General features: G+C 34.9%; 3 protein-coding genes across 6 annotated transcripts; 2 read left to right on the top strand and 1 right to left on the bottom strand.

Moving 5' to 3' along the window:
* Positions 1–3,414: 3,414 nt before the first annotated feature.
* On the top strand, positions 3,415–5,109 carry LOC102612917 (uncharacterized). Its single transcript, XM_006467399.4, has 4 exons — positions 3,415–3,667; positions 3,793–3,980; positions 4,088–4,250; positions 4,684–5,109. Exons 1-4 carry the CDS (start codon positions 3,590–3,592, stop codon positions 4,906–4,908), a joined length of 654 nt encoding a protein of 217 aa, XP_006467462.1. The 5' UTR covers positions 3,415–3,589; the 3' UTR covers positions 4,909–5,109.
* A 242-nt stretch (positions 5,110–5,351) lies between these two features.
* Positions 5,352–7,508, top strand: LOC102613219 (uncharacterized). Its single transcript, XM_006467400.4, has 5 exons — positions 5,352–5,651; positions 6,369–6,488; positions 6,606–6,845; positions 6,941–7,000; positions 7,125–7,508. Exons 1-5 carry the CDS (start codon positions 5,541–5,543, stop codon positions 7,227–7,229), a joined length of 636 nt encoding a protein of 211 aa, XP_006467463.1. The 5' UTR covers positions 5,352–5,540; the 3' UTR covers positions 7,230–7,508.
* A 577-nt stretch (positions 7,509–8,085) lies between these two features.
* LOC102613510 (uncharacterized) lies at positions 8,086–12,772 on the bottom strand. 4 transcript variants are annotated; one of them, XM_006467402.4, is made up of 11 exons: positions 12,479–12,772; positions 11,877–12,041; positions 11,740–11,795; positions 11,334–11,399; positions 11,105–11,212; positions 10,763–10,829; positions 10,342–10,426; positions 10,024–10,184; positions 9,693–9,794; positions 8,889–9,111; positions 8,086–8,418 (listed from the first exon to the last, which is right to left on the bottom strand). In XM_006467402.4, exons 1-11 carry the CDS (start codon positions 12,515–12,517, stop codon positions 8,285–8,287), a joined length of 1,206 nt encoding a protein of 401 aa, XP_006467465.1. In that variant the 5' UTR covers positions 12,518–12,772; the 3' UTR covers positions 8,086–8,284. The 4 variants fall into 4 exon arrangements, with proteins under 4 accessions (XP_006467465.1, XP_052290994.1, XP_015382194.1 ...); XM_052435034.1 differs by having other exon boundaries at positions 11,877–12,014; XM_015526708.3 differs by having other exon boundaries at positions 11,740–11,801; positions 12,479–12,771.
* Positions 12,773–12,995: the final 223 nt, after the last annotated feature.

Below are 12,995 nucleotides of genomic sequence, written 5' to 3'. Positions count from 1 at the left end.
CATTCAACATAGAAACTTTTGTCTGAAATTAATGGAGGTTCTTGTACTCGGCGTTTTGTCCCCGTCCCTCTCTCTCTCTCTTTTTCCTTTTTGGGTTAATTGATGACATGTTTTAGTGGGATTCATCATAGAGAGGTCCCATCGACACGTAATTCAGCATGTGTATGCTGCTAATCGAAGAAATTAGAAACCCTTTTTCTTTAGATATGTTTTGGCAGCAATACATTCATCTCTCATGGAACTAATCGAATCAACTTTTTTTGACGAATCCACATTTTTCTTTTATGACTAATAATAAGTGTGACTAGATTGAATAATCAAAGTGTCGTATCATCACTATGACATTCAACGTTCAAGATCGGCAGCACTACAATTATGGGGAATATATTTTTCCAATTCCAAATCTCTTTGAGATTAATACACTTACATGTGAAACAAAACAGATATTATTATTTATACATATATGTTTGTATCCGTCAAACTTTTGGCCTTGGGTGTTGACATAAGAATTAGGATTACAACTCAGGCAGGAGCAAGCAAATTCCCAGAAGGAAAGAAAGAAATTTAAATTAACAAATATATCACAAACGCTTCTTTTATTTTTTTCTTGGTTCACAGGTCACTGATGTGAAAGGATTAATAATCTTTTGCGATCTTTCCGTGCATTATCCTCAATCTTGAAAATATATCATTGGACTAATCATAGGTTGCTACAACAGAATTCTTTAAAAAATAAAAAGTGACAGCGATTAGTCATCGTGACAATATATAATTATATATATATATATATAGTTTGAGAATCCTTGGTACGGAGGCTCGATTTCAGAAGATTATGACTACACTTTGAAATGTGTGGCTTAATTATGGCACCCAGCTACAGTTACAATCTCAAATTATGCGATCCAGTCTTGATTTTTGATAATCCCTTCTCTTGTAAGTTAATTTTGCAACAGGTAATTAAAAGTTGAAAGCATCGTCATGAGAAGGATTCAGAGTACTGATATTTTAAAAGCTATTTTGGGATCTGGCGTGCTGATCAGTTGCAATTAAGCGAACCAAGAAGATCTTAAACGATAAGGAAACATCAAAAAAAAAAAAAAAAAAAAGGGGCCCGCATTTATAGGCTAACAACCATGACAATTCACTAGCCGATAATGTTGTGAATCCTAGAAGCTTTGAGCATAGAAACATTTAAAAAAAAAAATTGTAAAGCTTTCTCACACGCCATCATTGTTCTTTGGGAAATTTATAAAAATGGCTATAAAACTTTTACGTTTTTCAACTTTAACTTCCTAAAGTTTTTTCTATCATAACTAACCAAACACCATATTTTTAGACTAGATTACCCTCACCACTTTCATCAAATTTACAAAGGCATGCCACTTTTTCAATTCAAGTACAACTAAATACGGATCTTCCTCAACAACTTAACAAACCTTCATTACTCTCAACAAACTTCATCACTCTCGATAAATCAATTGCATATTTGAAGATATAATCATCAATGGGAGAGCTTCTTAAAATTAGTTTATACTCTTACACAATGTAAACCTTTAATCTATTGATTTTATCAACTAAGTTCGAAATTAAAGTGGGTTTTGTTGCAAATGTTGTTATTTTTCATTCATAAAATAATGTGATTTATTAAAGTACTTAGTTTGAGTTGAGAAATGAAGAAAAATCATTGAAAACACATAAAAATCGGGCAAAAAATGAAGTTCAGAACAAGTGAGGGATGACAATTATACCCGCAAACCAGCAAACTCGCCCAAACCCACCCGCCAAAACCCGCCCGCTGCGGGTAATTTTATCCGTTGCGGACGGGTTTAGTATTATAAATTAAAACCCGCACATGGATGCGGGTGGGTTTGATATTAGCCTTATATCCAGTGGATACCCGCATGGATATCCACCAAACCCACAATATTTTTTTCAAATATTTTTAATTTAATTTTAATCTAAAAATGTATAAAAAAAAGAATGTCATTATTCAAATTACCAAATAGCCAAAGGTTCAAAGTTGTGTATGTGTGTATGTGGCCCATCTCCCATTCTAAAGTCATAAACTAAAGAAAACTAAAGGCATTTCCCTTCGAATTAGTATTTAAAAATATTAATCTTAATTATTATTATAGGCATTGTGTTGGATGGGTGCTTATGGTGGTGAATGAAATGAATATCTTCTCTCGGAGCTTGTTTTAAATGATAATATGAAATGTAATTATTATTTTTAGATACTAGTTTGTGTTTTTTAAATGGATTTGTGTAATTTATACTTAAATTTGAGAATTTGTGTTGGATTGATATTGAAATTTTAATTTTTCATTTACATTGTTTAAATACAAAATTGAGTATGTTATATGGAATTTGAGGTTATTATTATAAATTTATATATTAAACATTTGTGATTTTAAATACGGAATCCCGCAAAAAATCCGCCGGGTACCATTGCGGGTTTGGTAATTGTTAAAACCCGCTGCGGGTGGGTTTTTAAAAAAAAATTAAAACCCGCTGCGGGTTGCGGGTGGGTTTGGTAATTTAAATTTTGTGCGGGTTTGGGTTTGGTAATGCAAACCCGCTGCGGGCGGTGCCCATTGCCATCCCTAGTCAGACAAGCAAGCGGGACATGTGCATGTCTCACATAAACGCACTGCATTTATGTGCGACATGCATCTGTCTCACTGCATGTCGCACATAAACCCAAGGATTTTATAAAGTATATGATTTTGGATTTGATTTGTTTCGTCGTAAGTTTCGAAATGATATATTATACGCCTAAAACGGACATATGTAACTCAAGTTATGGCTTTCGAAACATATTTAAAATTTAGTGAGACAGACTTGGCATTGACATGGACTGCAAAGGAGGCATGTTGTCTATATATATATTTTCTAGCAACCTTTCTGTTTCTTAAACAAACAATTGTTATACTTACCTATAGAATTCACCATTACTAATTTGTATGAAATTAATGTTTTTACTCATTGAGATTTTTTATCTATAGAAGAAAGCAATTATGCAATTTTATAAATTTATAAATTTAATTAGTAAAATTTCTTTTTTTTTTTCTATACTTTAGTGTCCATAATTATAATTTGATTTAGGATATTTTAGTAGTTAAAATTTATTTCCAAAGATGGTTTTATTAAAGAGTAATGATATAGCCACAAACTCTTGTACAAACTTATTTTGTACAAACTGATGTGGTATGATATGATTGATTGAATTAAATATCACTTGGCCCACATGATTTGTTTTTATTATTTTATATTTTCATTCAACCAATGAATTAATGCCACGTCAGTTTGTACAAGAGTTTGTGACTGTATCATCACTCTTTATTGAATAGTTTAGTGGGTGTAAGTACCTCCACCCTAGTACAAGTATGTAGGCAAGTATGTAGCCGGGCTTGATAAGAGCAAAAGTGGGGTCTGAATAAAGTTACAAATGCATGAAGCCCATGGGCCCCCTGATGGAGAGAGTTAGTATTGGGCCGGGTTCAATCTCAGTTGTATATAAACCGCAAGATTCAAACCGAATTCACACGGCACGGAAGAGCGCAGCTCACCGATTCGAGGCAGCACGGCAATGGCGCTCTCTTCTGCCTTTCGAGAAAGGCTAGAGCAAATGGAACAAACGAGAAACCAACGCCTCTCAATCCTCCAGGTCATCTTCACCACAAGCCCTAACCCTGGGCTTCATTACATTTCTGTTCGGTTACTGAGAAAATATATTTTAAGAAAAATAGAAAAGAAACTAACACGGTACAGTATTATTGTGTGTTCGCACAGGCAGAGAAAGAAGTGCAAGGGAAAAAGTCTCAAATTTTAGAATCGAAGCTCGAGAGTGTAAGGTTGACGGAACGAAGGTGTTTGTTACTCGATCAAAAAATTGCGTCTCAGAATTTCAAAATTGCCACTCTCAAATCCGAGATCGAGATCCTCGATTCCAAGTATCAAGCACATTCGCAAAAACTGAGGTACAGTTTTTTGCGAATTATATATATATATATATATATTTCAAAGGTTGAGGGGGATTGTTGAAATAAAATATTTAGTGTAATTGAATTTGGGATGGAAATTTTAGGAAATTGAAGAGTGAGATAGAGGAGGTGGAGGAAACGGAGAAAGAGAAGGAGAGGTATTACGTGTTAAAAGGTAATGAAATGAAGGAGTTTCGTGAAAATGTGGAGAATTTTGTCGAGGAATGTCAGTTGCGAATTGAAGAGTTGAGAGACCAATTCTCTAAGGTAAAAAGATTATGCTGTAATCACTATGTATACATCTCTGTAATGTATATATTCATTTACTTACTTCTCTACACACACACACACACATATATATATATAATAATAATAATAATAATAATAATATATGTATGTGAATGCATTATTTCTTTCACTTTCATCAATATATCATCATACTATGTATATGAAAAGGGACTAATACTACTTGAGCTGCAGTTTGATTCTCAATTGTTATAATAATTAATAAATTAGAGCTCCAACCCAATCTCTGTATCTCCTCCTAGTCCTGGACTTGTAAAATCATGCAACTGAACTTTGAGGGGATTATTCTAATTCTATCAGATGACTAGCTGCTGAATTAATTATTTGATTAGCTGGGAATGGGATGGAATAATGATGCATTTGATATATATCAATTTAATCTTTTTTTGTTTAGCTTAATTCTACCTTCAAGAAACTTCAAGGCAACAATGGACATTTGAGCAATCCTGAAATAGTTGCAGCTGAGATGAGAAAGTCTCAACTTCTGGCTACCAAAGACAACGTGCACAGAAACTTGGCTTCTAAGTACCAGCTAAGAGCACAGTTGCAAATGCAGCTCCAGAATTTATTAAATGCACAAAATCAAGACTGTCCCAGTTCACTCAAAGGCCAAAGCTAAGGAATCGATCAGCAATCTCAACCCATGTGTCATAATTAAAACCTAATTGTACGGTACGGAGACCCATGTACTGTTGTGGGATTGTATTGCTTCTACTGCGATTAGTTTTGCTTTGTGTTTTTTTACTTTTTATGATGGAAATTTTGAACTTTGGAATTTGACGGATTTTCAAATCTCAATGGAAATGCTTCGTTCTTCTAATGATAAGTGATAAAGAAGTGTTTTACCTGAAAAGTTAGGAAAGATTTTATTATTATTTTTTTTAAAAGAAATTAATAATAAATGTAAATAAAACGTTTTTATTTTTTTATTTAGAGGCTTTTTATCTTATCCCTGTTCATGGAATACTAAAATTTTCCACGTGTTCAATTTTCTGGAAGTCTAGAACGTTCTCTCAAAACGAAAACCCTAAAAGAAAATAATAATTAAAAGTTGTTTGAAGCACAGATGGTCATCATTTTGCCTTAGCTTTGCCCCTCCAAATTTCCCTATCAGACGAGCCGAGCTCTATAGGCTTCCAGCATATTCCACGTACAAAAAGCAACGAGTGTACTTATTTAAGAATTAAAGCCGCTTGTAATTGTTGTCCTTCGGTCTTCATCTACTACGCTCTCGTCACTCAGAAGGCAGAAATGGCGGAGGATTTGGTGCTGGATTTGGAAGAGCTAAGACAACTACGGAGCATCGCAAAACGACCTCGTATCGTCTCTCTTATTAACTCTGAGATTCATACCTTGGAGAAGGTTGGTTTTCCATTTTTGATTTTTTTTGCTTTTCTTTTCTTTCTTTCTTTCTTTCTTGCTCTCTCTTTCCCCCCCCCCCCCCCAAAAAAAAATGTAAATGGATACTGTTTTTCATTTCTGCTTTTGGAGTATGAATTTCCTAACGAGACGTGTGTGTGTGTGATGTTTTCACTTGTCGCCCTGTTTGGCATGTTTCATTGAATAGAAAGAAAAAAGGAAATTCTATTAAAATGATTTATGATTAATTGTAGCAGAATATTAAATGAATCATTTAACATTGTTTGTTATCATTTTGTGTCTGGTACGCATCATGTTTTAGGATTTATGAATTAATATGATGGAAATCCTTACTTGTAGCTTTTGGATACCATACCACCATTGTTCGTTTAATGATTTACTGATTAAAGGAAAAGGCTGAGGCTGAGGCTGTGGCAAAATGAAGCTCTGGTGCTACCCCAGTCTGATGACACTTGTGATCCGGATTTTAAAAGACTGGCGGTGCTGATAAATGAAAATTTTGAATCGTGTTGAAGCAGTTGGTTTCATGATTGAGAATAACTTTCTCAGTAGTATGGTAGACTGTTGACTTGTTGACTTTTATATTTTGTGTGTAAACGTGTCATGCTATCAAAACCTAGGCTGATTGATTTTGTAAATATACCTTTGGTTGCTTCTGTATTGCCTTTAATAAAATATTCTTTGACTTCAATTCTGCAGTTGTCAAAAGAGGAAGGTCCAGCTCCAGTTCCAACACCAGCTAAGGTCTCTTCTACTCCAGCACTCAACTATATTACGCTTGGATCATTCAGCTGGGATCAGGATAATGAAAAAGTCAAGGTATGATTGTAATTTGATTCCAGGTTGTAATCTCAGAGAAAGCTACTTGATTAGCATGGAGTACATTACTTTTGTGATGATTTGCACGTCCTGAAACTACATAATCTCCATTTGCAGATATATATTTCTTTAGAGGGAGTAGTCCAGGATAAAATGGAAGCAGAGTTCAAGCAGTGGTCCTTTGATGTCAAATTCCATGATGTCCAAGGGAAGAATTACCGGTTTACTAGCCCAAGGTTGAACCAGGAGATTGTTCCTGAGAAAAGCAAGGTGCTGGTTAAACCCACAAGGGTTGTCATCATGCTCTTTAAAGCTTCAAAGGGAAATTGGTTAGACTTACAGTACAAAGAGGATAAGGTAATCACATACAATGGGAATATTTGATATTTGGTGCCATACTTTCTTAAGATAACACAGTCTAACTTGTATCTGTTTCTCCAACTGTTTTCCAGCTGAAGCCAAATCTGGATAAAGAACGAGATCCTATGGCTGGAATTATGGATTTGATGAAGGTGAGCTGCCTTCTGTTCATGCTGCACCCTCACGTGAAGGCACTTGCACAAACAGAATGTGTTTTCTATGGCTGTGATTATGTCTAAATGCTTACATTTTTTTCTTTTTGTTGCAAATTTGCAGAATATGTACGAGGAAGGTGACGACGAAATGAAGCGAACAATTGCAAAAGCTTGGACAGATGCTAGATCTGGTAAAACAGCTGATCCTCTGAAGGGATATCCCTAAATAAACTAAAGATGTAGTCGGATACTCCCCAAAGATGGTGATGTTCTGTGTATGGTCTTCCCTTTGTCTGAAGTTACCATTACTGTCATTTTCATGCATTTTGTGTTGCGAACTTGCGGTCACAAGTATCTGCCATTTGGGGATGTCATTTCCTGTTCAAGATGGAAGCAGCTTGTGCTGGGGTTGTTATTGGATTTCAGTTATTTTAATTAACACAATTTAGTTGAAATTACGTATTTTCTGTTTTTATGAATACGACTTATGCATGAGCTTCCGCAATTACCCGTCCTCAATTTTAATTTTCTGAATATCTTGATTTTAAAGTAGTTTTTTTTTGCTATATTTATTAAATGGGTAGGTCAATTGAAGTTATCGAATCGTAATGATTTTAATTCTTATTCATTAAATAAAATAAAGATAAAATGTAACATTTTATTAAGTCTCAATTAGAAAATGTAACATTTTAATACTCATAAATTTATTTTCTTTCTTTAAGTGAAATTAAGTCTTAAACCAAAGCAGGAACATTTTTTTTTTTTGGGGATTAAGCAATAGCAGTTGCTGCACATACTATTTTTAGGGCTTATTCTGTCAATGGAAAAATAATACAATCGTGATATGCTTTTTAATTAAAAAATTTAAAAAAAAATCATTTCATGCAGTTCAAATCAATATCGCACCAATATTTCAAAATTTGTAATTTACCAGTTTACCATAAACAACAATACAAGAGGGTGTAAAACGGTGATCCTAGAGCTTATTCAGCCTTTACCCTCTGTGATAATCCCTGGAAAAAATGGCATGGCACCGGCGGTGTGGAAGCAGTTAAAGTAATAATGCATCGATCGCAACAGCCTCAAGATAAAGATGCCCATGTTGTGATATGAAATAACCACTAAAAATAATGATATTGTGACACAGTATTAAAGACAAACAAGAAAAGAATCATTGAACGCATTACTTCCAGCCTACTAAAGATAGAAGAATGATGTCCTTTTCCCAACTTATGAAAGGTTTTATTTAACCATTAGAAGATCATTCCTGATTGAGTACCTTTATTGGAGTATTTCGCTACCATAATCAGCATTAAACTTCTCATATCGGTGGGCATGGAGATGAGCCGATGGCCTAGTGTTCTTCAAAGCTATCTCTACATCTTCTGGTCTTATTGGCCCAATCTGTGGTAACTCTGCAAACAAGAGAGTAATCCTTCAGTTCTATAATTTGCAGAGTTGACTTTAAAAGCTAAGGATGATGATGCAAGAGCGGATGTCAAGTGAGAGAGAAACAATGACAGGAAAAAGCAAAAAAAGAAAGGTGATGTGATCAACACTTTGCAAAGTGATTTTACAAAAAAGTAGTTTTTGTCCCGAACTGAAAATCATATGAAAAGGTTCCTTTAAAAAATATATTATATGGAAAGATAAGAAAGTGAAAATTAGAAGGGGGGAGGGGGTGGGGATATGATGGTCAAGTATTGGAGAAGTCTCACTTAATTTGTTTAATCAGAAAGTGCCTATTTTCTTTATGTTCCCTTTTGGAGGAGAAAGGGGCAAAAAATCTTGTGAGAATTGTTTAACTCAAAGTTCCAACGTTCCAACTATGATACTAGGCCGATTGATGATGTAAGTACAAGGAATACAGTTTGAAAAGTCATACCATCATCAGGTGCCACTTCCTGTCTGCCTTCAAGGAGAACCATTAATCGTCTCAGTGGCTGCATAGCTGCCTCTTTGCTGACTAACCGAATATCTGAACCTGAATAGCCTTCAGTCCTTTCCACCAATAAATCATAAGGAAGGCTCTCTTCACCAGTTTGTGAAGGCAGAAGCGATTCAAACATGGCTCTCCTTGCTTCGGTATCCGGAAGAGGTACAAGGATCTTATTGATCATGGTCAAAGGAGAACAATTTTATAACATATAATATCTACGCAAAATGTGCTGATTTATCAAAAAACTGAAATCAAGATGAAGTACTGAATTAAGTAGAAGAATGATGTAAGAACTGAGAACGAAAAGGTTAGGGATACTACCACCCAATATTCACATGGTAGCTAAGTATAAGGATTCAGCCAAATATATAATGATTATTTGAGATCAACCTAATCAATTCACAGCTCGCCCACAGGAAAAATTGTACTCATCCAAAAAATCAACAATCATATGGACAGCACTGCAAGCCTTTACCAAATATAGCACCAGAAAAAACTACACATTAGCAAACTAAAGCTTTATCACACTAGCCAAAAATTCACATTTGATCAGCAAGGATATTTACAGAACAAATTCAGTTAGGACTAGCAGTCTTGGTGCATGTTAAATGCCATAGTCCTTTCTCTTGACATTCAGAAACCCAGAAAATTAAGACCCGATCCTTTACCTTCATTTTTTAAATCCAGTACCAATTCATCTTATTTTGTCTGAGCAAAAATTCACGTTAAAGCGATCAATGAAAAGGATACCCGCTTCTCAAGACGCCGAAGCATGGCTGCATCTAGTTCCCAAGGGAGATTTGTTGCAGCTAAAACAAATACAAGTTCATCTGACTGTGTCAAACCATCCATCTGCAATCTTATCGAAGTCAATAATTTTTGAGAAAATAGAAGTTGAAATCTACTGTATTTTTATTTTTAAACAGAACTTTGAAGTGCAGACAATTCCACGTCAGTACAACAACACCAGGTTATCTGATCCATTGCTTTTAAATTGTTGCAGTTGACAATGCAAAATTGTGCACAAAGATCTATTACACACAAGAAAGGAAAAAAATACCTGAAGAAAGGAAAAAAATACCTGTATTAGGAGTTCAGTTTTCAAACGTCTGCTTGCTTCATGCTCACTGCGTGCTTCACCACGTTGACTGATTATTGCATCAATTTCATCCAGAAATATAGTCGAGGGTGCATGGTGCCTTGCGAGCTCAAACAATACCTTAATCAACTTTTCCGAATCACCTGCAATGTGCTCCATAAGCAGATATGGCTTTCATTATGACCGAGGTACCAAACTGTTTGAAAGAAGTAGGTACATACTCTATGTAACTAAACATACTCAAACATCCAGATAAAATAAACTAGGAACTTAACAAAAAACTGCTTAACCGTGACTTACCACGCCATTTGCTGACAACAGAAGACGCTGAAATATTGAAAAATGTGGTCTTGCACTCTGTAGCAACAGCCTTAGCAAGCATTGTCTGGACATCAAAATGGTGATTAATTTAAATAATATCAAGCGGAAAGAAAAAGACAGAGCCAGAAAGAAAGCCAGTACTTTCAATCACCTTACAAACATCCTTGAATAAAATCAGGTTTAAAAACAAGAATAGGAAAGTGCAAAAGGATTATTCAGGTCAGAAATCAGTTTCATGTGGATAAGTAAAGCAACACAGTGCAAAGAAGCTCCATCCAAGATAACTAACGAAAAGGAAAGACCAAAAAAACGAAGAGGAGTTTAAAGATGATTTGGAAAAAAAAATGAAACAGAAAAAAGTAAAATGACTAAAATAACAATAGATAGTGTGTGCACAAACCTTTCCTGTTCCTGGTGGGCCAAAAAGAAGAATACCCTTCCATGGTGATAGAAGTCCAGTAAAGTACCTAGAAGAAGGAACAAGATAAGTATAAGCACATAACAGCAATTTCTTATGAGATTGTGGACTCAATTAACATATCAAATTAAAAGCTAGAAAGCTCCATGGAACACAATTTCTAAATGTTCCAACAAGTACCGATTCATTATAGAGCCCTGAGGTTGGTGTTCTGTCATGTGCCTTAACGTTCTATGCCACATCTTGAGTGAAGTAAAACGAGTAAAAGGTTTGCTATAAATTTGCATAGAGATAGCTAGGGCCATGAGGCGGGGCAAGACCTACTTGGGATATTTTATTGGCATGACAACTGCTTCTTTAAGTAAACGTTTGGCATTCTCTAGCCCCTTGATGCTTTCCCACTTAACATCCGGACTTCCACGAATTATATCCCTGTACAGGGTAAAATATTAAACAATATGATTACTACAAAGCCATGAAAGAATAAGTTAAAATGCAGAATCTTCACTATTCAGACATATATGAAAGCATTAACTGTAACAGTCAACCATACCTACATAAGCTCTCAGCTAAAGCACGAGTTTCTGCAGAATCAAAATTAGGAAGCAGAGGCTTCTGTCTGAAACAGAAAAATCAAAATCAGCAGTTTGTCAAAGGAATAGGCAGTATGCCAGCAGTAATAAAAAAACAATAAAAATTTGCTAACACAAAAAATACGATGGCATCATATCTTCTCATAGAACTAATTACTATTGGACCATGCATTTGCTTTTATGGTTTACTTTTGCATTGGATGCGATAGGCAATGGCATAACAACACAACAAGTAGACAAGAGTATGAAATCCATCTCAAAAATAATTCATCACATTTACAATAAAGTAAAAAAGGCATCAGACCCTTTTTTTTTTTCTTTATCTTAATAATGCATAGGAGTATAAAATGAATCAATAGCTCTTACAGTCTCTCGTTGATTACATTAGCCAAAACTCCATTTAAGCACGTAGAGCCACTTCCCTGGAACTACAAAAAGCAAAAATCAGCACTCAAATCAACAAAAACACCTTGCTGTCCAAAACGATAAAGCAAATGCAATACCTGGGTTCTGTACTGCTCATAAACGGCCATGTCAGATGTGTTTTGAACATGCCCATTGCTATTCAAAGAACTCCCATCAGATACCGGCCTTTCAGTGATCTCACCTTTTTCCGGCTCCTTTATTTTCTTTCTCCCAAACTTGGCATCATAAAACATTTTAAAATCCTATAGATAAACATAATAGCTTAAAAGAAATGCATATTGCAAACTTTACTATTCCACACTTTTATCAGTTAGATCACAATTGACAAAAACAACGTCACTTGAATACAGGAAATCATTTATTAATTAATATTTTCTCAACCAGCAGACTTAAGTAGAAAAACAGTCTTAATTAACTTTTCAGATTTAAAATTATTAAAATGAAGTAAAATTCAGAGTCAATGTGAGTATCTAAAGAACCCATGCAGTAAAATTCAGTTCACTCTACTTGAGTTCCTCGTTTTCTAGGGTCATAAAACGATGTCGGAGATTCATCTAAGATTGCTAGTTTGAACTTTCGTTCCTTTTCCTACACTTTCGCCGAAAGCAAACACAATTACTAAAGAACGTAAACTAAATTACATTTACATATAACAAAGCGAATTTATTAAACAAAGTACCTGAAAAGTCCAGCGGGTAGGCATAGGTTCGTCGGCCATTGCAGATAAATTGGAGAGTCGAAGTAAAAGAGAGATCGCAGAAAGAATAAAAATTAGAAAAAAGAAAAATCTTTCTCTCTCTGTTTCTACGCTACAACAGCCAGCGAGTTGGATTGCCAGACTAAACTGAAACGGAGGAGAACCAAACGAGTAGAAGAAAGCATGTGGGGGACCAATAATAAATTTGGAAATTATAAACCGTGAAGTTATGATCCTCTACAGTGTACGTGCTGTCCTAACATTTTTTAGTACTTTTTTAAATGAGGAGATGGTTTCTTCTTTTCTATAAAAGGGTGCTTTGGTGGGCTGGTTCTAACGACTTGGGTTGGGTGCGACTATTTGGTGCAAACCCCAAAAATAGTGTCATAAAAAATCTGCTTTTCTTATGAAACCCTCTAATTCATATCTATTTTTAATCAAACATAAGTTTTTTTTTTTTAATAACAACTTTTGAATGCACAAAATTTTATGACACTAA

This window comes from Citrus sinensis, chromosome 2 (assembly GCF_022201045.2).
Source record: "Citrus sinensis cultivar Valencia sweet orange chromosome 2, DVS_A1.0, whole genome shotgun sequence".
In the NCBI taxonomy this organism is placed as follows: domain Eukaryota; kingdom Viridiplantae; phylum Streptophyta; class Magnoliopsida; order Sapindales; family Rutaceae; genus Citrus; species Citrus sinensis.
Note: the sequence above shows the minus strand (reverse complement) of the source record. Positions and strands in the feature narration are given on the sequence as shown.